The sequence below is a fragment of the Rhinopithecus bieti genome, unplaced genomic scaffold, assembly GCF_001698545.2.
Source record: "Rhinopithecus bieti isolate Rb0 unplaced genomic scaffold, ASM169854v2 scaffold_2205, whole genome shotgun sequence".
Classification (NCBI taxonomy): domain Eukaryota; kingdom Metazoa; phylum Chordata; class Mammalia; order Primates; family Cercopithecidae; genus Rhinopithecus; species Rhinopithecus bieti.
The window spans coordinates 35,008-62,913 of record NW_016803673.1 but is presented as its reverse complement, the minus strand read 5'-3'; the positions used below and the strand labels follow the sequence as shown (position 1 = coordinate 62,913).

At 60.3% G+C, this 27,906-nt stretch overlaps 1 protein-coding gene and 1 long non-coding RNA gene across 9 annotated transcripts in view; one reads left to right on the top strand and one right to left on the bottom strand.

The window, feature by feature from the left end:
- The window catches only part of KCNT1 (potassium sodium-activated channel subfamily T member 1), an 89,976-nt gene extending 71,149 nt beyond the window's left edge, over positions 1-18,827 (top strand). For 5 of the 8 annotated variants that reach the window (XM_017848649.1, XM_017848641.1, XM_017848664.1 and 2 more), the window contains 13 exons: positions 84-189; positions 2,104-2,276; positions 3,395-3,466; positions 3,657-3,791; positions 4,053-4,164; positions 8,700-8,801; positions 9,169-9,252; positions 9,395-9,523; positions 10,876-10,896; positions 11,890-12,214; positions 13,841-13,903; positions 17,481-17,565; positions 17,711-18,827. In XM_017848649.1, the coding sequence (XP_017704138.1) occupies positions 84-189; positions 2,104-2,276; positions 3,395-3,466; positions 3,657-3,791; positions 4,053-4,164; positions 8,700-8,801; positions 9,169-9,252; positions 9,395-9,523; positions 10,876-10,896; positions 11,890-12,214; positions 13,841-13,903; positions 17,481-17,565; positions 17,711-17,831 (1,528 nt within the window). In that variant the 3' untranslated portion in view covers positions 17,832-18,827. Of the gene's footprint in view, positions 1-83; positions 190-2,103; positions 2,277-3,394; positions 3,467-3,656; positions 3,792-4,052; positions 4,165-7,165; positions 8,242-8,699; positions 8,802-9,168; positions 9,253-9,394; positions 9,524-10,875; positions 10,897-11,889; positions 12,215-13,840; positions 13,904-17,480; positions 17,566-17,710 lie in introns of those variants that run through there. The other 3 variants (XM_017848658.1, XM_017848651.1, XM_017848690.1) reach the window with 3 other exon arrangements.
- On the bottom strand, positions 18,725-27,176 carry LOC108513059 (uncharacterized). Its single transcript, XR_001880780.1, has 3 exons — positions 26,996-27,176; positions 20,464-20,589; positions 18,725-18,810 (listed from the first exon to the last, which is right to left on the bottom strand). It is a non-coding gene; the product is annotated as an uncharacterized LOC108513059 (long non-coding RNA).
- Positions 27,177-27,906: the final 730 nt, after the last annotated feature.

The window sequence follows — 27,906 nt, the reverse complement described above, 5'->3', positions numbered from 1 at the left end:
GGGGGGGGGGGGGGGGGGGGTGCCCAGCGCAGACCCAGCCACCTCTGTGCAGCTGTGCTGAGGGCTCCTGTCTCCTGCCCCAGGTACGTGAAGGGCTACCCTCCCAACTCGCCCTACATCGGCAGCTCCCCAACCCTGTGCCACCTCCTGCCTGTGAAGGCCCCATTCTGCTGCCTGCGGCTGGACAAGGTAAGGCTGGCGGCTCGGCTGCACTCTGCACCCCCAGACGCCGGCACCGGGCCATGCACACCTGCCCTGGTTTCTCTTTGGTCACTACATTTCACTATCATTGCAAACTTCTAGCAAAGCTGCAAGAATAGGAAAGCCGCAGACCCTTCACCCAGATTCAGCAGACGTTCCCTTCCCGTCCCGTTTGGGCTCTCCCTCTCCCAGTTTCTATGTTAGAGGCCCGTGTTTTCTGAACCATTTTGAGAACAGGTTGGAGCCACCACACCCCTTTCCCCTAATACATCCACATGCCTTCCCAAAGATGAAGAACCATCTTGTAACCACAGCTCGTTAGGGCAGGGACCCTGGTCCGGCATGAATGTCTGATCCACTGTCCAGGTTCAGATTGCGCCGAGGGCCCCGACAGCCTTCAGTATCCTGCGTGACAGTGTTTTCCCCGCAGGGAGCCTGTCCCGGCTGCGTCTGAGCACCCCTTTCTCATTACTCTCCGTTAATCTGGAATGTTCCCTGGGGTCTCTTGACCTTAATATTTTTGCAGAGCGGGGACCAGTGACTTGGTGGCGGGTGGGTCTGCCGATGTTTCTTGGTGGTGGGACTCTGCCTGCATGTGGGGCCAGCCCTCCCTGGAAATTCGGGGGTCAGTTGTCAGGTCATTGGCGATGTTAACTTGGATCTGGTGGCAAACTAGGGTCAGCAGGTTTCCCCACTGTGAAAATTACTGTTTTCCTTCTGGAGTTAGCAGCTTCTCTGTGGGGGACGTGTTGAGGTCAGGAAAGCAAACCGCTCGACCCAGCGGCTTCAGCATCCATCAGTGGGTTCTTTTTTGTTTATTTGTTGTTTGGGTTTTTTTTGAGACGAGGCCCCACTCTGTCATTCAGGCTGGAGTGCAGTGGTGGCATCATAGCTCACTACAGCCTCCACCTCCCAGGTTCAAGGGATCCTCCCACCTCAGCCTCCTGAGTGGCTGGGACCACAGGCACGCACCACCACGCCTGGCTAATTTTATTTTTATTTTTGTAGCGATGGGGGTCTCCCTGTGTTGCCCAGGCTAGTCTCGAACTCCTGGACTCAAGTGATCCTCCCACCTCGGCCTCCCAAAGTCCTGGGGTTACAGGCCTGAGCCACCACGCCGGCCATCAGTGGATGGTTTCCGGTTCCGGAATCTCTCTCCAGCTGTGTGTTAGGGCTCAGCCACGGAGGGGACCTCTTCTTCCCCATATGTGTGTCCTCCACGGACCACAGGCTCCCAGCGTATTCTGTGGGTTGTAATCTGTGGCTGGTCATCGCAGCAGCAGCATCCTTGACAGATCGTTGTTGATTCTGATGCTCAGACCCCCTGGGTTCTCTGGGTGGGGTGGGGGCCTTCAAGTGGTTTCTGGGTGTTTCTGGCACGACCCCCTCACCCTTTGAGCTCATCTGTGCTTTCCAACCGGAGATGTTCCAGCCACATCTTGGCCTTCCCCTGCTCCAGTCTGGAATGAACCACTTCTCCAAGGAAGCCTGATTCCTTTTAGTGGAAAATGATGATTGAAAACCAAGATCTGGGCATGTGGCGTGCTCACGGCTGCTGGCGTCCCTGCTCTGAGCCTCTTGGTGGACAAAATGAGAAAAAGTGTGTGCACACACGCGACACGTATCTGTGCCCATGCCTGAATCTCCAGCCACATGCCAAAACCACATATTCACATGGACACTGCCCTTTCCACCCCTGACATGACTCTGCTGTGTGCCGCCTGTGGGCACAGGTGTAGCATCTGGTGGTGCCTGTAGCTCCCACCAGGCGCATGTAGGCCATGAAAGGGCCGTGGGCCGAGAGGCTGACGGCTTGGTGTTCAGGGGGGTTGTTTGGTGAGGGGTCTGGGAGGGCTCCAGTGGCCAGTAGGAGCCAGCCCTGATTCCAGCATCTGCCCCCAGGGCTGCAAGCACAACAGCTATGAAGACGCCAAGGCTTACGGGTTCAAGAACAAGCTGATCATCGTCTCGGCAGAGACGGCCGGCAACGGGCTGTACAACTTCATCGTGCCGCTGCGGGCCTACTACAGATCCCGCAAGGAGTTAAACCCCATTGTGCTGCTGCTGGACAATAAGTGAGGCTCCTGGGCTCTGCCCACCGCGCCCACCCGGGCCCTCAGACCTGCAGCCAGCAGCCTCCCCGACTGGGCCCACCCTTCACCTTTGCAGAGGGCATGGGAACATGGGGCCTCTGACCTGGTCCTCTCAGCTTTCCCAAAAAGGGGGGCTCTCCTCCCTGCTCCCAAATCCTTCTGCTCCCAGCTCCCCCAAGCTCCCACTCCTGCTCCCAGCTCCTCCCCACTCCCAGCTCCTCTGGCTCCCAGCTCCTCCCCACTCCCAGCTCCTCTCCTAGCTCCTCCCCACTCCCAGCTCCTCTCCTAGCTCCTCCCCACTCCCAGCTCCCCTCTACTCCTAGCTCCTCCCCACTCCCAGCTCCCCTAGCTCCCAGCTCCTCTCCACTCCCAGCTCCTCTAGCTCCCAGCTCTTCCTCACTCCCAGCTCCTCTGGCTCTCAGCTCCTCCCCACTCCCAGCTCCTCTCTACTCCCAGCTCCTCCAGCTCCCAGCTCCTCCTCACTCCCAGCTCCTCTGGCTCTCAGCTCCTCTAGCTCTCAGCTCCTCCACATTCCCAGCTCCTCCAGCTCCTCCTTGCTCCCAGCTCCTCCCCGCTCCCAACTCTTCCTTGCACCAGCTCCTCCCCACTCCCAGTTCCTCTGTCTCCCAGCTCCTCCCTGCTCCCAGCTCCTCCCTGCTCTCAGCTTCTGTGGCTCCCAGCTCCTCCCACTCTGGTCATCTCTCTCCCTTTCCCCCTCCTCCTTTGTCACTCCTTCTGTCCTATTTGCCTCCTGCTCCACTCATTCTGAGCCCCAGGATCTTCCTCCCAGGCACCTTTTTGCCTAGGGGACCCCTTTTTGTACCTTTGTGCCTAGAGGACCCCAGGACCCTGACAGCTGAGCCCAGGGTCATCTTGGCTGTGTGACCTCAGCAAGTCCCACCCTCCCGGGCCTTGGTTTCCCCTTGAATAAAATAAAGAGTGGTCTACTGGCCTTAAAGCATCCCCCAGGTCCCATACACTGCGGTTCTGGGGAACCCCTGCCTGACCCAGCTCTGCGCATGGAGGGTAGGGCCTCACTGGGCCTGGGGAGGGCAGGCCTTGGAGCCGGGTGGGCCCCTCCAGGACCGCTGTCCCCACAGGCCCGACCACCACTTCCTGGAAGCCATCTGCTGCTTCCCCATGGTCTACTACATGGAGGGCTCTGTGGACAAGTAAGGCGTGGCCGGTCATGGCTCGAGGGGGCTCCACACCCACTCCTCCCCTCCTCTTCCAAAGTCTGGGGTGGCCCCGACTGCAGGTGGGGTGGGGGGCTGAGGTCCTCCTGCCTTCTGACCAAATCCCGGGGGTCTGTTGGTGGGGAGTGGGCCATCCTCAGCCACGGGCTCCTGGTCCCGCCACCAGCCTGGACAGCCTGCTGCAGTGCGGAATCATCTATGCTGACAACCTGGTGGTGGTGGACAAGGAGAGCACCATGAGCGCCGAGGAGGACTACATGGCGGACGCCAAGACCATTGTCAATGTGCAGACCATGTTCCGGTGCGCCCAGCGTCCGGGGCTCGGCTCCAAACCACCCCACAGCCACGACCATGGGCCCTCGCCCTGAGACTCCCACAGCCATGACCACGGGCCCCCGCCCTGAGACCCCCAGGGCCAAGACCATGGGCCCTGTCCTAAGACCCCACCCACAGCCACACGATCATGGACCCCACCCTGAGACCTCCCACAGCCATAACGGCCCCGCCCTGAGACCCCCACTGCCACCGTGGCTCCGCCCTGAGCCACCTCCACCTCCCCCAGGCTCTTCCCCAGCCTCAGCATCACCACGGAGCTCACCCACCCTTCCAACATGCGCTTCATGCAGTTCCGCGCCAAGGACAGCTACTCTCTGGCTCTTTCCAAACTAGAAAAGGTGAGCAGCCCTGCCCCATGCCAGCTGCCACCCCGTGCCAGCTGCCACCCCAGGACCCCAGAAAAAGTGGGAGAAAGGGGCTTGGGGAAAGGGGGCCAGTGCCATGGGAGACGGGGCTTCTGCCCCTCCTGCTGGGGAGCTCAGGAGAAGGGGTGGGGGCCCAGCATGGACAGGGGGCTCTTGATGGTGGAGCCAGGAGGTGGAGGCAGGGCGTTTCCCTGACCTTGTGTGGGGCACTGGGAATGTGGCCCGTAGCAGCCCTCCATCTCCCTGAGCAGGGACCAGGCCTGGCCGTGTCTAGAGGCCAAGGCCATCTGTTCTGGGATGGTCAGTTGGTCAGAACCCCCGTAGGGAGCCCTCAGATCAGTGGTTCCACATAGTTGGGCTGGTAGCTCTTAGTACAAGTAATACACACGGCTGTGCCCTTCCAGACTCCTCCGCTGCCCCGGCCGCTACGCCCGACCTTGAAACAGGTTCATTGTAACCACTGCCTCCTTGTATTGATAAGGGACCGAGGGCCTGAGAGGGAAGGAGCCTGCCCCGGATTGCACGGTGTAGCAAGTGGCCGGGCTGGAATTGGCTTTCTGCCTCAGGAGCTCCATGACGAGCACCACCCAGGGTCAGGTGTGGAACGCAGGGGCACAGGCACTGTTGCTGTTGCCTTGATGTTTGGCTGACCCCAGCCCCACCCCATTCCCCACCTGCTCAGGCTGGGGCAGTACCACCTTGTCTACACTGGGGCCAGCGCCCGGGCAGCCCTAGGCTGAGACCAGGGAGCGAGAACCTTGGTTAGGAGCAGCAATGCTGTCTGTTCCACACAAACCCCGAGCTCACCGGTCTGGGCTGAAGTCCTCATCGGCGAGCTGCTGGGGCCTGCGTCGCTGGAGGAGTGTGACACCGTAGAGTAACTACTGAGCCAGGCCAGGCCTGACCACCAACACCAGGCAGAGGACACACATGGGCACTGCCTGTGACATGGACACGGCTTTGTCCCACCTGAACCTGATGGAGAGTGAAAGTGTGTTCCGGCCAGCCAGAGTCAGTTCTGCCCCATAGAGACGCAAGGAGGCCTGGCTGGTCAGCCACCAGGTCAATAGGGGCACCTGCCTCGGAGATGCCAGGCTGAGGCACAGGGGGACGCTCGGGCAGCTGGTCTCACCACAGGAGAGGGCTCTGTCTGCACTGCCCGCCACCCAAGCCCACCCTAGAGCCTGCCCTGCCCGGTGTCAGGAGCTCCTGGCCCCAGTCCCCAGCTCAGCCGGCAGAGGGGTGTGCTCTGCAGCTCAAACCGTGCAAGGGGAAGAAGTTTGCAGAATTCTGTGTTCAGGGGCCGGGCCGCTCCCCAGGGCTGGGAGGACTCTCCAGATCTAGAAGACTGAGTCTGACCCAGTGTGGACCGGGAGGCTGCCGTGCAGTCGGGGTCCAGGTAGTCATCCTGGCGCAGCTCCTCTGGCCTCAGCCTGGCACCTCTCTGTCCCACAAGATGGCTTGAAGGTTGGGTCAGCAAGCACGCGGACAACACGCTCCTACGGGCCTTCCCACCAGGCAGCCATCGCCAATCACCCACCCTCTGCCCACTGTGGAGCCCCAGCTCCTTCCCCAGCTTCGCCTCCACCGGGGCCCTGTGCTGCCAGGGCGGGTGCGGCCAGCTCTCCATCTCAGGGCAGTGGACAGTCCTGGGCTCCAGCTCCAGTCATGTGGTTCTGCGGCAGTTGTGTGACAGGGACCAAGGAGAAGTCAGGACGTCAGCAAAGCCCCTGGAAGCAGCCGTGAGTTCCTCTGGGCTGACATGGTGCTGGGGTCCATGTGCAACAGACACCCTGGACCCTGGGCAGGGCCAGGCATATACAGAGACGTGGGGCCAAGGGAAGAGAGGGCGCCGTGGACCACCTGACCCATCGCCCTCTGGAGAGGCTGGGATCTGCCTCCCTGGCATGCAAGGATCCCGTAGAAGGAACCAGGGGCCGCGTCTTCTCCAGCCTGGGTAGCCTTGGCGCCAGCTTCCCTGTGGGTCTGACAGGCCAGCATACGGTGACCTGCTTCCAAGAGGGACACCTGTGGCAACTTCAGACCCTTATTTAAAAGACATTAATGCCCATTTATTATTATAAAAATGTACGTTTATTATATTATGTATTTTACTTCAAAGAATACTGAAAAAAAAAACCCAAATCCCTGCAGCCAACATCTGCTACATCCAGGCACAGTGGAAGGATAAAGACAGGATTCCAGGCATGACTCCGGAAGGAAAAAGGGAGGAGGTGGAGATGGCATACAGGGCCATCAGTGGCACGGCAGCTCATGCCTGTAATCCCAGCACTTTTGGAGGCTGAAGCAGGAGGATCACTTGAGGCCAGAAGTTCAAGACCAGCCCAGTCAACATAGCAAGTCCCCATCTATACCAAAAATTTAAAGGCCGGGTGCGGTGGCTCACGCCCGTAATCCCAGCACTTCGGGAGGCCAAGGTGAATGGATCACCTCAGGTCAGGAGTTCAAGACCAGGTTGGTCAACATGGAGAAACCCTGTCTCTACTAAAGACAAAAAGTAGCCGGGCGCAGGCCTGTAATCCCAGATACTTGGGAGGCTAGGGCAGGAGAATTGCTTGAACCCATGAGGCAGAGGTTGCAGTGAGCCAAGATTGTGCCACTGCACGCCAGGCTGGGCGACAGAGTGAGACCCTGTCTCAAAACACAAAGCAAAAGAATAAAACTATTATTAAGGATGCTGCCGGTGGGCTGACATGCATCCCCCCTTGAGGGCTGGCTCCAGAAGGTTCTCAGAGCCCTAGTGTGAGAGAGGAGCCTCTCCTGCCGCCCACCTCCCCCGCCGTCCACCTCCCCTGGTCTCCAGCACCCAGGACTCCTCTGCCACTTCATTGCTTTCACATGGTCAGCTTGTGTGATCTCTCCTCACCAGGAGCCTTCCTTCAGGCTGGCTCTGCCCGTCCCGGGGCTGCACGGTGCCTGCCCTGCTCCCTCTGACCGGAGGTCTCGTTCTCAGGAAGGGCTCATCCACCCCTGTGTGCTCCTGTCTTCGCTGTCACTTGTGAACGGGACCCGCTCAGCCCCTGCTGAAGCCCTCCTGTCCCTCCAGGGCCGCCACCTGCCGGGCCTTCAGCAGAACGAAGAAGTGGGTTTCTTGTCCAGAAAGCAGGAGGAAATCTCTGGAAGGTCCTGAAACATCCAGCTTTTTCCTTCCATGTCTCTCTCTGGCCCTGTCGTGGTTCTTGCTTCCTGTTTAGCGTTGTTCTGAGTAAAGGAAAATTAAAATTGCAAGTTGTTTAGGAATTTCATGTTCATCTCCATGAAGTGCAGCTGGAATTCTGGATGCAAGTCACCGTGATTGCAAACTCACACGCCCGTCGCAGCTCATCGCACCTGGTTCTTGCTCCAACAGTGGGAACGCTGCACGGAACTAACTCCGCTGTTTCTCACGCCCCAGCCTTCCCGCCGGTCACTGAGTAAGGGCGGACCGGGAGGAAAAGGGGCTTCTGCCTGATTGTCCTGTCGCCGTCATTTCTTTTATCTGTGAATCGAGTTCTGGTTCCAGGGGGAAGTGTGGCCTCCGTGGGCGCACACACCTGCCTGTGCACACTTGCTTGGAGGCCGAGCTCCAGGGTTGGGGCTCTCTGCTGAAGAATGGCCCGAGAGATGGCCACAGCCGAGTCCGGAACCCGTGGATGTACCACCTCACGTGGCAAAAGGATCTCTGCAGATGGGATTAAGTCACGGGCCTCGAGATAGGAGATTCCCCTGGAGCATCCAGCAGGTTCACGCCGTCAGGGTCCTTCTAGGGAAAGGCCAGAGGTCCCTGTCCGGTGGGAAGCAGCTGCACAGCCAGCTCTGAAGAGGGAAGAGGGAGCCACGAGCCAAGGCAGGCGGCCTCCAGGAGCTGGAAAAGGCGAGAGAAGGAGCCCCTCCGGCATCCAGAGGGAGCAGGGCCCTGCCCAGGCCTGGATCCAGCCAGAGACACTTCAAACTCCTAAATCCAGAACCGGGAGAGAGGAGACAGGTGTCGTTTTAGCTGCTAAGTTTGCAGTCATTTGTTACGGGAGCCCCAGGAAACTCACACAGCGGGTCCATGGTGAGCCTGGAGCGCCGGGACAGGAGGCCAAGGACAGCAGGCAGCCTGATGCTTGCTCCTCCTCAGCCCAGGCCCCACGCGCCCTCCGACACCACTTAAAAAAAGTGCAGGAGAGGATTATCAGGAGGATTTGGAATGTTGGGATGGCAAGAGCAGGGCACTTGACCAAACGCAGTGCCTATGGCAGCCACCGGGAGTCGGTCTTCTCATCAGAGCCCCACATCACTCCTCCTGAGTGTGTCTGGGAAGATACAGCTGGTTCAGGCCTGCTGGTGTGTGCACACATGCACACACACACTGTACACATACACCATGCACACATGTGCACACAGGTCCCATGCACACACATGTATGGTGCACACGTGCACATACAGTGCCCTCGCCTCCGTGGCTGCCGTGCCACTGAAGGGACCTCAGCACCAGCCCATCTGAGGCCCCTCCTTTCCCACAGAGGGAGCGAGAGAACGGCTCTAACCTGGCCTTCATGTTCCGCCTGCCCTTTGCCGCCGGCCGCGTCTTCAGCATCAGCATGTTGGACACACTGCTCTATCAGGTCAGCTGGGAAGCGGCAGCAGGAGGGCGGCTCCTGGGTGGGACCCCCGTCATGCCCTCGACTCTGCAGCCTGGTCCCCACTCTGAGTGACAGGCCTCCCTCTGAACGACCTTCCCTGGATTCCAAGGAGACCTCTGGGCCCTGTCCTTGCCCTGGGGATTTCTGGGCCCTTTTTGACCTATGGGTGCCTGGCAAGTGCGTTTTCTTAGAAAAGGCATTCCAGAACTCTGCCTGTGGGTCATGTGGTGCTTGGGTACCTGGTGGTTGTGTGTGCGTGAGGGGGCGAGCCTGTGGCCGGTGGGGTGTGGACCTGTGTCCTACGCCCATGCCCATGTGCCTTGCTGTGGCCCCCTCCCTCCCTGGCCAGTCCTTCGTGAAGGACTACATGATCACCATCACCCGGCTGCTGCTGGGCCTGGACACCACGCCGGGATCGGGGTACCTCTGTGCCGTAAGTGCCCCTGGCCGGGCCGGGCTGGGGTGTGCTGGGCTGTCCCGAGTGGGTGGATGGGCACCCGCCCCCGATTCACAGTGGCCAGGAGGCTCTGGGTGCCGCCACCTGCCCCAGCCGACTCAGAGCTCCTGCCCTGCAGATGAAAATCACGGAGGACGACCTGTGGATCCGCACGTACGGCCGCCTCTTCCAGAAGCTCTGCTCCTCCAGCGCCGAGATCCCCATCGGCATCTACCGGACAGAGAGCCACGTCTTCTCCACCTCGGAGGTTCTGGGGCAGCCCCTGTCCTGTGTGACCCACATATCCCCACCTTCGGGGGCTGGACCGTGGCAGCCCTCTGTCCTGTGTGACCCGCACCATCGGGGGCTGGGGACCATGCAGCCACCGCTGTCCTGGTGTGACCCACGCCATCCCAGCTTCGGGGGCTGGGGACCGTGGGCAGCCCCGCTGTCCTGTGTGACCCACGGCTCCATCCCACCTTCCGGTGGGCTGGGACTGTGGCAGCCCCACTTGTCCTTGTGTGACCCACGCCATCCCAACCTTCCAGGGGGCTGCGGACCGTGGCAGCCCCCCCCCAACTTTTTTTTGTCCCTGTGTGACCCACACCATCCGGGGCTGGTACCGTGGCAGCCCCAACTGCCTGTGTGACCCAGCCATCCCCACCATCCGGGGGGCTGGGCCATGGCAGCCCGCCTGTCCGGTGTGACCCACGCCATCCCCAGCTTCCGGGGCTGGACCGTGGCAGCGCCCCGCTGTCCTGTGTGACCCACGCCAATACCCAGCTTCCGGGGGCTGGGACCGTGGCAGCCCCGCTGTCCTGTGTGACCCACGCCCATCCCCACCCATCCGGGGGCTGGGGACCGTAGCAGCCCCGCTGTCCTGTGTGACCCACGCACATCCCCAGCTTCGGGCTGTGACCGTGGCCGCCCCGCTGTCCTGTGTGGACCACGGCCATCCCCACCATCCGGGGGCTGCGGACCGTTGGCAGCCCCGCTGTTCCTGTGTTGTGACCCACGCCATCCCCAGCTTTCCGGGGGCTGGGACCGTTGGCAGCCCCGCTGTCCTGTGTGTGACCCACGCACATTCCCCAAGCTTCCGGGGGCTGGGACCGTGGCAGCCCCTGTCCTGTGTGCCCCACGCCTCCCCACCTTCCGGGGCTGGGACTGTGGCAGCCCCGCTGTCCTGTGTGACCACGCCATCCCCCACCTTCCGGGGGCTGGGACTGTGGAGCCCCGCTGTCCTGTGTGGACCCACGGCCATCCCCACTTTCCGGGGGCTGGGACTGTGGCAGCCGCGTTGTCCTGTGTGACCACGCCATCCCCACCTTCAGTGTCGGGAATAGATCCAGTTTGCCACTGCCGGCAGCTCTTTCCGTCTGGTCCGTCCACATGCAAAGGGTGCTTCCAGCTGGAGCAGCATGGACCCTACTGGGGGGCAAAAAGAGGCTCAGGGGAGGCTTGAGGGAAGAACGATGGGCAGCCCCTGTGCTGGCAGCCCACACAGCGGTGGGCACCGTGCCTGCCAGCCCTAAGCGTGTCCATGCAAGACCCCAGGGCTAGGTGATGGGGGGGCAGGGGAGCCATAGGGTTCCCAGACTGTGGCCTATTTCCTTTGCAGGGCCGCATGACCTCAGAGCCCAGGTAAGTGCCCGCTCTGCGCCCACCACAGCCTCTGCCAACACCAGAGCATCGCAACCTCACGTGGAAGAAGCCTGCCAGGCCCCACCCACCCACGCCCCCCACGGGCCCTGGGGAAGCCGAGGCGGGAGTGGTCCCGCGGATGTGTCTGCCCCGCATGGCTCAAGAGAAGGCTCTTGACAATCACTCCCTCCTGCACTGGTGGGGGGAAACTGAGGCCTGGGGGAGTAGCCTGTGAGTTGGACACCAGTTGCACCCCCGCCCCATTCCCAGCCCAGCCCTGGCTCACCCCATGGCCCCTCTGGCCTGACCATCCAGCCCAGCTCCCAGGCTTTCTGAAGGTGACCCGGCCCAGGTGGAGGGCCCGCCTCTTCCCAGACACCCCACACCCCACGGCCTGCCCCCTCACATTCTCCTGGTTCCAGGGCCTCCGAAGGGTGTGTTTCAAGAGGGACCAGGCCCATCTGCAGATGGAGAAATTTGACATTACAGGGGGGGTGACCCCCCAGGGCAAGGGAGGATGTGCTCGGGGTCCAGATGGGGTCCCCAGCCGGACCCACAGAAAGAAGGGCCAGAGAGGTGAAGGGAGGCTGCCCTCAGTAGTTTTTTTTTTTTTTTTTTTTCTTTTTTTTTTTTTTTTTTTTTAGCCTGGCGAATCCCCTTAACCAGGCCCCGGGCAGGTGGGTGGCCCGGCACTCATGAGCTCAGAAGGGAAGGAACCTCAGACCAGGCACGTTTCTTTCCAGAGGCAGGAGGCACACGCACCCTGGTCTGTCCTTGCTCTTCCCTGACACCCCCAGCCGCTCCCATGTGGGCCCCAAGCCCCAGAGCCACACCCTCCTCCTAAGCCCCTGGCCCAAGCCCATGGGCCCCTCCCTGGCGCCTCACCCCTCCCGCCGCCTCACCCCTCCCCGCCCGCTCACCCTCCCCGCGCGCCTCACCCCTCCCCGCCGCCTCACCCCTCCCCGCCGCCTCACCCCTCCCCGCCCTACCCAGTCCCAGATCTCGGTGAACATGGAGGACTGTGAGGACACACGGGAAGCGAGGGGGCCCTGGGGCTCGCGCGCTGGCACTGGAGGCAGCTCCCACGGCCGCCACACGGGTGGCAGTGACCCCGCGGAGCACCGGCTGCTGCGGCGTAAGAGTCTGCAGTGGGCCCGGAGGCTGAGCCGCAAGGGACCCAAGCAGGCAGGCCGGGCGGCGGCCGCGGAGTGGATCAGCCAGCAGCGCCTCAGCCTGTACCGGCGCTCTGAGCGCCAGGAGCTCTCCGAGCTGGTGAAGAACCGCATGAAACACCTGGGCCTGCCCACCACTGGCTACGGTAAGGGCGCCCAGCGTGGGTGGGGGCAGGCCGGACAGACTGGGCCAGGGTCAGACCACAGCCAGGAACAGTTGGCCACGGCATCCCGGGGCCTGGGCCATCCTGTCTGTCGTCCGTCTGTCTGCCAGCCTTTCTGGCCACGCGCTGCCTGCCCCTACTGTGAGGTCAGCTGTGGGCACCACCACCACGGCCCAGCAGAGGTCCTGTGCAGAGGAGGGTGGAGGAGGGGAGTGGCCATGGCCCACCCTGGTGCTGGGAGGCCACAGGACCCTACGGCATCCCTAAGTGCTGAGCCCCATAGGGAGGTGCTCGCTCCCACTGCCCTGAGGCCTCAGTTTCCCTCTCTGCCAAATTAGAGACAGGAGTTGGCTGAACCCTTCAGCCAGGGGAGGCAGCTGTGGGGTGGAGAGGGCGAGGCTGGACTCCCCGAGTCAAGGGCGTCAGTTAGCAATGGGCCAGCAGGCTGCAGCTAGTCCTGCTGGACAGCGGATACCCAGGACCCCTGAGTTCTCACAGAGAACAAGACTGTGTTGGGGACCCCCTCCCCCAGCCCTCCCAGCAGCCAGGGTAGGGGGGACCTTGTCTTGGGGGGGGATGACTAGGGGAACAGCCCATACCAGGACACACTTCTGTCCACCATGGGCCTGCTGCCACTCCCACGGCACAGCCTCTCCTGCGGTCCAGGGAGCCCGGTGTCCGTCTTCAGCAACAGATCCGTACAACCCCGTCTCTCTGCACCTTGTGATGGGAAATGTGCTTGGGCTTGGGGGCCCTACATGCCTTGCCTGGCGAGGAGAGACACTCATCCCCTCCCTCCCTCCCTCCCTCTAGAGACGCTACCTCCATTGATGAGGCCACAGGCCCCAGCTCCCCGGCACTGGGCCACTGCCTAGTGACATCCACCCCTGGGCCGTGTCAAGGCTCCACCCTCCCTTTGTTCCATCTCGGGGACGTGCCCGATGCTCAGGGCTGCCTCTGTCCCTTCGGGGTGCCCGGTCTCCCAATCCTGCTTCCTGCGTCCGTCACCTGGGTCGAGGTCTTGAGTCCCCTGAGCAGAGTCAGGAGCTCAGGGCTGGCTCAGGAGATGCTCACAGGTCACTGGGCTGGGCCGGCCTGTGGGCCCGAAGGAGACTCAGAGGCCAGGGTTTGGGGAACTGGTGGCCCGTGAAGACCTTTCCTGGCCCCCAGCCTCGTGGGCGCTGTGGAGGATGCCCCCCTGTCCCTGCCTTGAAGCTGCCCTCCGTCCCCACAGTGTCCCTGTTCCAGGAGGGGCTTCATGCCCTTTCAGGTGGGCTCCCAGGGCTGAGAGGGGTGCCCAGTGTTTGCGTTCGTGGCCCCCCTTTGACTGTTGGCAGAGGATGAATACCAGCCCCGTCCGGCCACCCCCAGAGCTGGTGCCTGCCTCTGCGACCGCTGCCCGCCCCCCGAGCTTGGCAAGGGAGGAGCAACTGCGTTTCTGGTGACCGACTCGCTTCCGGTGGCTGGCGCTGGCTGCAGGTCCTGGGGTGGCCGGCCTCCTGTGCAGCTGCCCCCACACCCGCCCGCTGTGCCGGCCGCCCGCACCTCGCTTGCTGACACACTCTCTCTCTCTCTTTCTGTCTGTGCCTCTTTCTGTGTGTTCTGTAGAGGACGTAGCAAATTTAACAGCCAGTGATGTCATGAATCGGGTAAACCTGGGATATTTGCAAGGTAATTCTGCTCTGGCGGGTGCCGACCGCTGCACCACAGGGCTCACCAACCCTTCACCGCTGGCAGCCTTGCCGCGCCGTCGCGGCCAGGCAGGTGGACGGGAGCCATGAGAGCACGTCCCAGGTGTCAGCCCAGACAGCCCTGTTGGGCAAAGCCTCGCATGTTGACAGAGTGTCCCCTGGCTGGGCGTTGAGGACGGGCCTGAGGCTGAGGTCCGGGGCTTGTGCTGGTCAAGGTACTGTTGGTCGCCAGGCTGAGTGGCAACTGCCCAGCTCTCAGGCTCACTCTGGTGCTTCTCCTGCTTTGCTGTTTACGATGAGCCCTGCTGGCACCGGTAGGCCACCCTGGCCTACAGCCAGCCCCTCCCTGTGGCTGGCCCCACAAGCGGTCCGAGGACCCCAAGCCCCTCTGCTCTCAGGAAGCACCCACATGGTCCCAAGCCAGGGCCTCGGGAGGAGCTCGGTGAAGCCGGGGCTGGACGCAGGGGTGGGGATTCCAAGCCGCTAGGAGTGGGCAGGCTTTGTGGCTGCCCAGGCCAGGTGGATGGTAACCTTCATCCCCCAGCTGGGGCTCCACGAGGGGATTTTTCCTGCTCGTCTGGCGCAGAGCTGCTCCACATCCCATTCTGTTCTGGGTGCTCAGCCGCCCAGCACCCTGTTTCCTCCAAGAACATGCCGCGCCCCGTCAGTGCTCAGAGCAGAGTCCCGGCCGGGGCGCTCCCTGGGGTCCTGGTAGCCTCAGGGGAGCTCAGAGCCTGCCCCCGCTGCCACCCCTCCCTACAGGGTAACCCAGGAGCTTGAAGGGCCTCCTGAGCCCAGGCAGGTGTTAGCTCGGGCGGGATATGTTTGCCAGGATGGCCTTGCAGCCGGAGGCAGGGCCAGGCCTGGAGCGGCCACGGAAGTAAAGCGTCAGCCTCTCCCGGTTCCGTGCTTTTCCCTACGATGGAGCTCATGGAAGACCCTCGCTCTGCCGGGCACTGTGGCGCTTGGACCTGCAGCTAGTGGCCTTCATGAGCCTTCATGAGTGGGACGCCTGCATTTCCCGCTCCCCTCACCCGCCACGGCTTCCTGCGGCTCCTGCTGTGGCTCCAGGGCAGGCTTGGGGGTCGAGGGCTCACAGGACTCGCGCGGCAGGCATCTCCTGGGCTCGGCCTACATGCCTGGGGTGGTGAAGGTGCCAGGGCTTTGGGGCTGCACCCCTGTTTGGATTCAAGCGGACTCTAGGCCAGGACGCAGAACAGGAAGAGTCACTCTCTTTGCAGGGAGGGTGGGCAGCATCCTGGGGCCCCTCCAGCGTGCAGCCCCCACCCCACACACACAGCAGGAGGAGCCACCTCAGCCACGATACACAGACCCCGTCTTCACGCCGCCTCACGGCTGCTCTGGGGGTAGGCACTAGTTACCCCCAGTTTATAGAGGAGGAAACTGAGGCTCGGGTGGCAGTAGCTATGGCCCGGCATGGGGGATTCAGGCAGGAGTGACTATGGATGCCAAGGGCCAGGGATCTGGAAGTTCTGGGGCCTGCAGGGTTAGGAAGCGGGTGAGGGGCAGAGCTACCACTGAGGCCTGGAGTGAAGGTTGGAGGGTCTGGGTGGAGGAGTCAGGTAGCCTTGGGGACCAGGGGTGAGGTGGCCCTGCCCCAGGACATTCACCAGAAGAGCCAAAGCCAGCCCCTGCCTCACCCCAGGCCCACCTGCTGCCAGCCTTCACCAAACACAGTGGACACGTGAAGCTAGTCCTCTGCGCCCATCCTGGGCAGCCAGGACCAGTGCCACGTGACTGACCGCAACCCAGCCCCGGCACTGCAGCTGGGACCCAGCGTCCCCACCCACCACCCAGCCCAGCCTGGCTCAGCCCGGTTCAGCCCAGCTACGTGCTCTGCTCACTTCAGAAGCGTGTGGTCCAGGCACCCCAGGGGGAAAAGCTGAGGCCTGGCGGCCAGTCTGTGCCTGCCGGAGTGAAACGAGCTGGTGGCCCCTTGTTCTTGGTGTCCCACTGGGTGCTCATCACAAAGCCAGTCAGGCAGCGGGGGGCAAGTACTTACTAGAGCCGCCCACACCACCACTCCCTGCACCACCTGCCACGCGGCCACCCCAGAGGTGTGTGTGGGCACAAGGGCGGGGTGGGTGTGCCTCCCTGCACAGCCTCAACGTGAGGCCCCTGGGCCTCTACCAAAGGCCTGGGGAAGACCCTGTCATGGGTTTTAGGAAGACAGCAAAACAGCTGTGAGGGGCAGGTGTCAGGCCGTCCCACCCCGCAGGCATGGACACAGGAGCTGGCACCAAATGACCTGCCGCCATGTGCGAAAGGCCCGAGGCAGAGCTGTCCAGGTCACCCCCCAGGTCCTAGCCTGTGCCCCCGCCTCCCTGGCAGCAGCTGTGCTCACGCTGTGGGAACTCCGCAGCCCCCACTGCAGCGGGACCAGCATGGCCCCCACCTGGCTGGCTAGGAGCCTCCCTGACTTTTGTCTTCTCAGGGGCCATGGCAGGGCTGTCCCAAGGGGAGAGGACGGGCAGAGAGAAGGGAATGGCAGCAGCCAGGGTGGAGGCTCCCTGAGGTTCCCCTGTCCTGGGTCACCTTTGTTCTCTGTCCTTGGAGTCCTGGAACAGGAATCCAGGAGGTTCCCTTAGACACCATCAGATGCATAAACTGAGGCTACAGGCCCTTCCCTCCCGGCCAGTGAACCCAGGGCTACTGCTGGGATGGTGGGCTCTCCCTCCCTGTGCTTGGCCGTGAGACTGGTGGGATGAACGGGGGGGGGGTGTTCTTCCCGGACCTGTTTTTCACCCCATGGGCCACATCCCCCCTTCCCACGCCATGGAGCCAGATGCCCAGGCCCTGTCCTCCCAATGAGGGCAGGGCAGTGGCTCCAAAGAGGAATGGCTGGGGGCTGTTCTAGGCCTGGATGCCACTCGGGACCTATAAGTAAGTCTGAAGCAAAGGGCTGAGCACAGTGAGTGGGAGTGGCCTGCCCAGGGACGGCAGCAGCTGCAGGGCCCTGTGGGAGGGGCAGGGCTGAGCAGCCTCTGGAGGCCGAGGTGGGTGTGTGTGAATGTGGAGGATGGCGTGCGGGTGTGTATACGAGTGAGTGTGCAGGGGTCTGTAGACAGCATAGGTATGGGTGGCTGTGAAGATCTGTGCAGATAGACACAAATGTGTGTGGGATACAGAGGTGAATTGCAGGTGTGTAGGCATGTGCGTGTGTGCACAGGTGTGTGCAGGTGTAGATGAAGGCGTGCATGCGAGATGAACAGACACGTCCCAGTGCGTGCAGGCTGACGTGTGTGCTGGTGTGTACAGGTGTGCTTGGTGCCTCTGCTCAGGCCCACCCCTTTGCTGTGATGCCACCCGACACCGGAGGGGGGGTGCAGGTTGGAGCTGGCTCCCAGCTGCCCTCCTGGCTGCCCCATGTGGGGATGGGCCCTGGCTGGGCTCACCAGGATGAGGTGCTGGAGCAGAATGGTCAGGAAGGCCGGAAAGACTCAGCTCATCCTGGAGCCCCCCATACCTCCGGGCCCCTGTGGAGCTGGGAGGGGGAGGGCTGGGGGGTGACGTCTGCCCGGTTGGGTCCTTTGCAGACGAGATGAATGACCATCAGAACACCCTCTCCTACGTCCTCATCAACCCTCCTCCCGACACGAGGCTGGAGCCCAGCGACATTGTGTGAGTAGCACCTGCGGGCCGTGTGGAGACCCCCTGAGCACCAGGTGGGCACTGGGGAGACGAGGCCACAGGCACCACAGTGGGGCTGCTGGGCAGGGGCTGCCCGGCCCACGTCCACTCCAGGGTCCCCTCTGCCCTCCCGCAGCTATCTCATCCGCTCCGACCCCCTGGCTCATGTGGCCAGCAGCTCCCAGAGCCGGAAGAGCAGCTGCAGCCACAAGCTGTCGTCCTGCAACCCCGAGACTCGCGATGAGACACAGCTCTGAGCCAGCCCTGCACCGAGCTCGGGCCACCAAGCCCAGGGTCCTCAGGAAGGACGTGGAGGAGCGTGTGAGGACACAGTGGCACTAGCGTGACCCTGGGGATGCCACACTCGGCTCACCGTGGCTCCTGGGACTCCACCCTGGAAAGGAGCCCCTCATGCAGGGGGGAGGGCCAGCTCACCCTCGGGTACCTGCAGGCTAGTGAGGAGAGTTTTTTAACCTATTTTTACAGACCGATGCAGTCCACTTCTCTTTACACAGATGTACCGTAACTCGTGACCAGGGCTGGCTGGGAGGGCAACGCGGGGACCAGACGCCTTGCAGGGCCGAGCCCAGGCTGTGCTGGAGGGTGGGGCTGGGGTGCATGGGGAGGGGAAGAGAACCCAGAACCCAGGAGCCCTGCGTGGGCCACACCCAACTCAGAGCCAGCCTGAGCTTTCATGGCCAAGCGGCCTCACTTCCTTCCAGCCAAGGCCTGGGGGCCGGGGCTGCCATGCTGCACTCTGTGGGGCGGGTGAGGGGCACCCTCTGCTCTTTGCTGTCCTGAGCCCTTTCAGAAGTCAAACAGCAAAGGGCCCGGGGAAGCCGGGCATGTGTGAGGGGTGCATCCCCAGATGCCCCAGAGGGCCCTGTTGCCAAGGACCTTTCTGAAGGTCACGAGCAGAAGCAGAAGACGCCATTTCCTCTACTTCACACTGAACTTTCCCGGCCACTGCGTCTGGGGGGCGTTGGGTGGAAGATGGTGCATTTCCACGGACCGTTTTACACTTACCTTTTAAAGCAAAGCCTTGTTTTCTAAACCCCTGACTTGTGAAGCACAATTCAGCCTCTGGGCTGGGCCACGTGGAGGGAGAGGACCTTCTTAGCAAGGCGAGATCCCGGGCGGCGGCTGACATCAGGAGCGCCGCCCTGCGTCCTTTGCTGCTGGTTCCTTACTGGTTTGTACGGTCAGTGCTGGAACCTTCTATTAAACGGATGCATTCTGGAGGCATGAAGTTACAAGTTGCCCCGCTTGTGGTTCCAAGGCTCTCACCCCTCCCAGCCACCCCATTTTAAGGGTTAGAAACACCTGCTGGGGTCCCCACCCCAACCCCACAGGCAAGCTCCCATTCCCCAGCCAGACCAGGACAGTCCTTCCAAAACTTGGGAACCAAATTGTATTTGGCTACTGGTGACTGAATCCTGGTAGCCAGGAAACCTGTCTGGTGGTGGGGGTCCCAGAGTCCAGGAGGGCTTTCTGGTGAGCTGCCCATCAGCCTCACCCCTGCAGCCAGGCGTGTCCCTGGGGTGGGTACAGAGACCCCAGGCTCTGCCCACAGTGGCACAGAACTCATCTGAGGTCAGCAGCTGCTGGGGACCCCCTACACTGGGGGTCAGGGCTGCCCCAGGCAGGGATGTGTGTGCACCTCACCACGTTCATTTCAGGGTACCCCAAAAGGCTGAAGGGGAAGAACCAAAAAAGGCTGAGGTGCAGCCCTTCCCTGGTGTCAGGGCAAACGACACAGCAGCTGCTAGAGGGGCCGGCCCTGGCCACACGACTAGCTAGTCCCTTACTACTGGCCTGCCTGGAACCCTCCTGCTCAGAGGGTGCCCACTAGCCCTCGGTGGGGGAGAGAGCCAGATATGGGTGGTCAGGAAAAGGCTGTGTGGATTCAGGGGGCCAGAAAGTCCCGGGACCTTGATGGAGTGGCAGGGGTTGATGTTGGGCTAGAGTGGCCAGAGCCTATCCCAGCAGGGCTGGGGTCTATCAGGTTCCTGGGATCCAACCAGCGGGCACACCCTACCCTGCAGTCACCTTGCAGCAGGCAGGCCCAAGCCTGCCTCACCTGGGCAGCTTCTCATGTCACCTACACCCTGGCCCCCAGACAAGAGGGGCTGCACAGCCCCTGCAGGGAGGAGAGGGGAGAGAAAAGCCGGCCTGGCGGCTGGGATGGGAGGGCCACAGCTCCAGTGGTGGCGGGGGAAGCTGTAGCCCCTGGAACCCCACACTGGGAAGAGCTGGCCTCTAGGACGCACCATGGGGGAGTCACATGACTTGTTGGGGACTAACTTGCGATGGGGACGGTGTTCCTGGAGTCCCCTGTGGCCACTCCACCACCGTGAGGCCGGGAGGCCTCTTAGCCTTTGAGCCTCTCTCCACGGGTGAGTGGAGTCCCCCAAAGAGGGCTGGGGGCTTGCTGCCCAGGAGGGGCTGGGTGGGCACTTTGGGCCTCGGAGAACATCAGTGGTCCGTTCCCTCCCGCATGTCGGGGGCAAGTGGCAGCATGTTCATAATCTCCATTAGCGAGGCCACTTCAGGTCCAGCCCTGGACATCCGAGGAGGTGGCGGGCAGTCCCTGCTCCTTCACTAACCACAGAGGATGCCAGGCACGAGGCCCCCTGCTCTGCCTGGAGCTCATGTGGGCAGCCATGGACACAGGTGGCACCCAGCGCCCAGTGAATCCTCCCGTGGGCAAGGCTGGGAGCCAGGGGCTGGATCCAGGCAGGTCCATGACTGTGAGACGCCAGCTGCCAGCCCAATAAAAGCTGCCTGAAGCATCTGGAACCTTCTGTGCTCTCCTTGGCCTCCATGTTCTTCATCTCCGGGTTTAGGGAGTACCTGGGGTACCTGTCTGCTTGTCCCGAGCCCACTCACCAACAGTCCCAGCTGGCACAGTCAGACATCAGGAAGGTGGGTCCCTGCTCCCCCAGCCGTCCTTGTCCACCATCACTTCTCCCAGCCTCATGTCCGGCTGACCCATCAAAGGTCCCCCTGCAAAGCCTACGGCAAGTGAAGCAGGATCTGAGCAAAGGTTGAGGAACTGAATTCCCTAAGTCATCACTGCCTAGAATGAACTAAAAGAATGTGTTTTAATGCTTTTATGGTAGAATTATTTGAAACACACAAAATTAGTGAGAAATCTGCTATTTTCCTTATTCCTTTTTTTGTTTGTTTTTATTTTCCTTATTCCTCATCCATCTAACAGAAACCTGTTTGGGCAGGGTGCAGTGTCTCATGCCTGTAATCCCAGCACTTTGGGAGGCCAAGGCAGGTGGACTGCTTGAGCCCAGGAGTTTAAGATCAGCGTGGGCAACATGACAAAGCCCTGACTCTATCAAAAAAAAAAAAAAAAATTAGCTAGACGTGGTGGCATATGCGTATAGCCCCAGGTACCCAGGAGGCTGAGGAAGGAGGCTCACCTAAGCCGAGGAGGTTGAGGCTGCATTGAGCTGAGACTGCACCACTGCACTCCAGCCTGGGCGGCAGAGTGAGACCCTGTCTCAAACAAGAAAAAGAAAAAAGAAAAAGAAAACTGTTTGCTCAAAATCAGAATACTAATAGTGTATTGGGTGACTCTCGCTTACGGGTGAGTGAAATGTAAGAGCAAGGGAGAGGCGGGAGGAAACGGGGGTCATCAGTTACAAGTTACCATGTGACCTGAGAAGCAACACAGTGTAACTTACACCTGGATTTGGATTAGCTGCAAACTCTACAGCAACCACTAAAATATATATACTTATTTTTCTTTTTTTTCTCTATCTGAAATTATAATTGATATGCTACAAAAGAAAAGACCGTGGAATCATATAAAATGTGTAACTGAAACCAGAGACAGCAGAAAACAAAGGGAGATAGAAACTAAGACCAAGGGCAACAAATAGAAAAACAGTTACGAATGTGGCAGATGTCAATCCCACGAAACCCGTCATCACATTACATGGCAATGCATTGGTCTAAATACACCAATTAAAAGACAGAGACTGGCCAGGCATGGGGGCTCACACCTGTAATCTCAGCACTTTGGGAGGCCGAGGCGGGCGGATCACGAGGTCAGGAGATCGAGACCATCCTGGCTAACACGGCGAAACCCTGTCTCTACTAAAAAATACAAAAAAAACTAGCCGGGCGAGGTGGCAGGCGCCTGTAGTCCCAGCTACTCGGGAGGCTGAGGCAGGAGAATGGCATGAACCCAGGAGGAGGAGCTTGCAGTGAGCTGAGATCCGGCCACTGCACTCCAGCCCGGGGGACAGAGTGAGACTCCGTCTCGAAAAAAAAAAAAAGACAGAGACTGGCCGGGCACGGTGGCTCACAACTGTAATCCCAGCACTTTGGCAGGCTGAGGCAGGCGGATCACCTGAGGTCAGGAGTTTCGAGACCAGCCTGGCCAACATAGTGAAACCCAACTCTACTAAAAATATAAAAATTAGCCGGGCGTGGTGGTGGGAACCTGGTAATCCCAGCTACTCGGGAGGCTGAGGCACAAGAATCACTTGAACCCGGGAGAAGGAGGCTGCAGTGAGCCGAGATCATGCCACTGCGCTCCAGCCTGGGCAACACAGCAAGACTTCGTCTCAAAAAAAAAAAAAAAAAATGATGGAGACCGGTAATTGGATTTGTTAAGTCCCCAAGTTATGGAGAGTCACACGACCAGCACATCAGCCCTCCTCCACCTCCCGCACACCGCACACACCTCAGGCCTGGATGTGTGTCCAGGCTGTAGGGTTTTAAAGAGACCCCTCGATGGCCCGTGGTTTTACAGCAGGCAGTGTGGCCAGCCAGCTCCCCGCAGCCCCAGCTCCTGGAGGGCCCCTGGGGACAGGAAGGTGTCCCGCTCAGCAAACAGATGCTCTCTGTTGGAGAGGTCCAACCTGGTCAGGTGCACAGGCCGCAAAAGGCACCCACGGCAGGTGGCACAGCTGGTTGGAAGCCAGGAAGAGCTCCTCCAGGCAGGTACCTGCTGGAAGGTGCCAGGTGACAGGTGGGTGATGCAGTTGCCTGAGGACCCATGTACCTCATTCGGTGGGAAAACTGAGGCACGGCCCTTTCATGGCCATGCCACCTGCCAGGTGTCCAGGCATTGCCTACCATGATCAGCCCCTGCAGTGCCCCCAGGTCCCAGAAAGCTGCTGTCTCTGCCCAACAGCTGCCTGGATGGTTGTGTGTGAGGGCCAGGCTCCAGAGGCCCCCACCTCGCCTGCGTGGAAGGTCCAGAGGACCTGTGAGGAGCACTGAGGCACGGCCACTGCAGAGCAAGGGCTTCTCCGTGAGCAGAGGAGTCAGGCAGGACCGAGGACAGAGGACACTCAGAGAGCAGCCGGCCCAGCCCCTCCACCTGCCCGGAGTCTCGCTGCTCCACTTGCCCTGGCATTCCTGAAAGAAAGCTGCAGGGGGGCCACAGGGCACCCGGGGCAGAGTCCCACAGAGCCCCCAACTCACACACACTGTCCACTGCTGTGACTCCCAGCCCGCCCCAGAGGACAGCAGCCAGGAGCCCTCCTGACCTCCAAGGAGCCCAGATCTCCGGGGGACTGACAGCGGCTTGGCCTCCTGTCTGCTGAGCACCGCCAAGCCTCAGCCCCAACTGCAGAGCTCTGCACTCTCCCAGGATGCCAGCTCCCATCCAGCTGTTCCTGGGCCCCTGCCCTCAGCTCAGCCCACCCTCTGGCATCACCTCCACACGTGAGCTCACGCTCTGTTCCCCCTCTGAGTAGCTGAGCTTCCCCAGCCTTCCCCACGTGCCGTCCTCTCTTCCTCACCCCACTCCCAGCACCCCCCAAAACGCACCGAGTCAGGCTGACTCCTGGCCACTGAACCCGAAGGGTGTTGCTGGTTCTCACTTCACGTGACCTCCACTGGACATTCACCCCACCCGCCCTCCACAGAGTCTGTCTTGGCCCTCCTGATGGTCCTCACACAGTCCCAGACTACTGAAGTTTGCCGGTGCTGACCCGTCTACCAGCCCCTCCGGAAGTCCAGCCCCACTCAAGTCTGGAAACTCATCAGCCCACTCCACATTCCAAGTGGCTGTCCTGGGGGCACCTCGACTCCCCGTGTCCAAGCCGATCCGTCTGTCACACCCTCGAGACCCCATGTCCTCCTCAGTGTCCCCCACCCACACCCTGAGGCCACCCGCTGTCTCTCACACAGGCACTAGAGGGTGCCTCTGCCCTCTGTTCTCTGCTCCCCAAGCAGCCTCTGCCCTCCCCGGCACTGCCCCAGCCGGGAAACGCACCCCTTCCTGTGCCTTGGGTCCTTTGTCTGTTCTCTGTAACCAGAGCTGACCTTCATCTACCCTGCCACTGTCTAAAATCCTGGGGTGCATGATGATACAGTCCTAAACTCTGAGAGTGGCTGTGAGTGGACCCTGGGGGCCTTGGCCACAGCGTCTGGCACCCAGGATGTTCATGAAAGACACTGATGGCTGCTTGGGACCAGGCTTTCTTTCAGGCATGCGTCAAACATGGCCACCCCGGGAAGGCCCTGGGAACAGCCTGACCCTGGCCATGCTCTGATGTCTATCCCCACAGGAGCTGGCCAGGGCGGGCCCTGCCCCCGTCCCTCAGTTCTTTGCTACAGCAAGACCAGCCCTGCAGAGCACTGCGTGCTGCAGGCAGGACAGGTTTGCAGGAAGCAGCCCATGGTGGCACCTCCACACACCAAAACACCAGCTCTGTGCTGCAGTCTCCAGTACCACCTGCCCAGGCAGCATGCATTGTCCCCACCTCCCACTGCCCTCCACCCACCCTGCTCGGGCCTTGCTGGGTGGTGGACAAGCCTGGCCGGTCCCAACCTCTTCTGAGGCTGTGCCTCCTCCTCCCTAAGGACACCCTCCTGCCCCCCTGGGGCCCGCACACTCCAGTGCCTCGCCTCTAACTTCCATCCTTAAGTCGTGAGCCGCACCTCCTCTCTCCACCACCCTTCCCTCCATAGTGCCGCAGCCTCAGGGTCACATCTCTGTACTATCCATGAACTTCAACACCCCCCAAATGCTGTGAATTAATGCAAGCCACCGCTGGCTGGGACCCCTGTCTCCAACCCTGCATCACACCCAAGAGCACACCCAGCCCTATTCCAGAACGAGTGAATGAGTGAATGAATGAGTGAATGATGAGTGAATGAATGAATGAGTGAATGAGTGAATGAATGAGTGAATGAGTGAATGAATGAATGAGTGAATTAATGAGTGAATTAATGAATGAGCAGATGGACAACTGAATGAACAGGTAAGTGAGTGGAGGAGTGGGCGAGTGTATGGTCATTCTGCTCAAAATACAAAGTTCCAAAGGCCAGATGGCAGCTTATAGCCAGGGTCCTTGACAGTGTGGACCTGATTATTCCTTATAGTCTGGTCCCCCATTCCCCGCCACCACCTCCCAGCCTGAGAAGGCCACCACTCTAATAACAGAACAGTGAGCAGGAGGCACTGGCCATGATTCCCAAGCCACCTGTCCGTGGCCACCTCCCTTGGGTAGCAGCTGCCGTGGTCCTGCTCAGTCCACCATCATGTTGCCACTTGGCCACCCAACCGGCCCAGACTTCCACGGATGGTGCTTGCACTTGAGGAACAAGATAGCAGTAGGACTCGCGGGTCACTTAGCTCAGAAGGCACACCCGCCGCCCTGACCATCAGTCCTGGGACCTCCCATTCCTGCATCCTTCCACAACCAAACACCTGCCCAGACCAGCTCCTCTGACCTCGTGTCCTGCAGCGATGGAGGCAGAGGATGAGGAGTCACAGACAGGCGGTACCCACACAGAAGCTGGGCCCTCGGGGAGAATGCCCAGTCACTTGCAGCCACCCGCTCAGCTTCCACTTGCCGCTTAGTCCATCGTCGGCTCTCCCTTCCTGCCCATGTCAGTAGCAAAGCCTCACTTTACCACACGGTCCTACTGTTCCATCCCCTCACTTCCCCCACCTTTATCCCTCTGAACACTCGCAGGGGATTCACTCTGCCCGGTCCTGGCAGCTCAGTTCTCCTAAGGTTCACGCAGGAGGTCCCTGAATGGTCATCACCCCAGGACATGGCTCCGGGGACCCCGGGTCAGCTCAGTTCTCCATTTCTCGCTCACAGTTCTCAGGAACGACCGCAGCCTGTGCTGGGAGTGCCACATCCTCAGATGGGAGGGGCTGGCTGGACAGTCCCCCTGGAAGCAGGACATCCTTCCAGGCTTTGGCCCAGTGACTAACGTTGCCCTGGGGCATAAAACCCAGGGCGGCTGCTTTTGGGGGCCGTCCAGCTGCAGTGTAAGTGGGGCACACACAGAGGAGACTCCGTCCTCCTCAGGCAGTTTTCTGGGCCTGGGGGACAGGCTTGTGATGAGTCTGAGGCTTCTGTTGCCCTTTGCTACCTGTCTATGAGTCATACACCTGTTCATGCAGCTTCTGTGTATGTGTGCTGGGGGGGCAGTGTTCTGTCTCACCACACTCAGACTAGTTGGTAATCAACACACTGCAAACCGGTTTTGCAATCCCCACCATACAGATGAGCAAACAATGGACGGACAGATCTGTCACTGGGTCGTTGTCTAGCTGCAGAGGGAACCGACATTCAGTCCACGCTCACCACCTGCCGTGACCCAGTGGGCCCTCCGCTGTCACCCTGCCAGGAGCCCCTCAGGAGCCTGAACTCCTCAGCATTGCACATTCCTTGGCTTCTGCAAAGACTTCTTCATCACCTCCCAACCAACCCTGGTCAATTCTTTGGGTCTGGAAAAGGTCCCGCCCAGTCCACCTGCCTGACCTTCCTCCACCAGCCTGCAAAGCTCAGATACACAGGGCTGCGTGCTCAGTGCTGCACGTCCAGCCCACAATACCTCACTCCACGGGTGCTTCCAGTACACACTTAGGGATGACCAGGAGAAACGCAGACTTGCCACGTGCCGCGAACCCAGGGACGTGATGCCCCAAGTCCTGGGTAAGTGAGACAAGGGCACTGGCCTTTGTGACTCCTTCCATCTCTAGAAATCACATTATAAAATTATTAAAATGACTGACAGAGTCGCCGGCACCCACTTCATTATTTTGCTTCATGACTAACATAGGCAACTCCATTCCTTGGATGGCTTTCAAATATTTCACTTTTTATTTTTTTGAGACTGGGTTTAGCTCTGTCGCCCAGACGGAAGTGCAGTGGTGGAGTCACAGCTCCCTACAGCCTCAACCTGCTGGGCTTGAAAGATCCTTCTACCTCAGCCTCCCGAGTAGCTGGGACGACAGGTTAAGCGCCACCAAGCCCGGCTAATTTTTGTATTTTTGGTACAGATGGGGTTTCGCCATGTTACCCAGACTGGTCTCCAATTTCCGGGCTCAAGCAATCCTCCCACCTGTAATCCTTCTCTCGAAGTGCTGGGATTACAGGTCGAATAGTTTATAATAAAAAATAGAAAACCTGCGAGGTCCACCTACCTTTGGCAATGTCGCTCTCCAAGCAGTGGACGTGCTGCCCACACGCAACCTCAACGCTGTCCCTCAAAACCACAGGTGGACGTCCTATCCCTGGTGACGTCTGTTATGGGCTGAACGGTGTCCCCCAAACCCATAGGTGGACGTCCATTCCCTGAGGATGTCAGATGTGATTGTCTTTGGAGACAGGGCCTTTAAAGAGATAATTAAGTTAAAAAGAGGCCACTGGAGTGGACCCTAATCCAATCTGACTGGTGTCCTTATAAGAAGAAGAAATTAGGCCGGGAGCAGTGGCTCACGCCTGTAATCCCAGCACTTTGGGAGACCCGAGGCGGGTGAATCACGAGGTCAGGAGATCGAGATCATCCTGGGTAACACAGTGAAACTCCATCTCTACTAAAAATACAAAAAATTAGCCGGGCGAGGTGGCAGACGCCTGTAGTCCCAGCTACTCGGGAGGCTGAGGCATGAGAATGGCATGAACCTGGGGGACGGAGCTTGCAGTGAGCCAAGATCGCGCCACTGCACTCCAGCCTGGGCGACAGAGCAAGACTCTGTATCAAAACAAAAACAAAAACAAAAAAAACTATTAGACCTCTATGGGAAAAATTATCAAGCTTCAAGAGTTAAATAATGAAGCCACACCAAGTTCATGGATCAAGGACCCAATACGATAAAGATGTCAGATCTCTCTAACTTCAAGGCAACCCCAAACCAAATCTTAATTACTCAGGGTCGGGGAGGGGAGGCTGGAGGTAGAACCTGACATGCGAAGGGCCAAGAATATCCAAAACACTCTTAGTGGAAGCAGCTGGTTCACCGGAGAGGGAGTCTCATTATCAAGCGACAGGAATCCGGACCCTGCCTGTGTGTTGCACAGATAGACAAGTAGACTGATTACTTCCTGTTGCTCC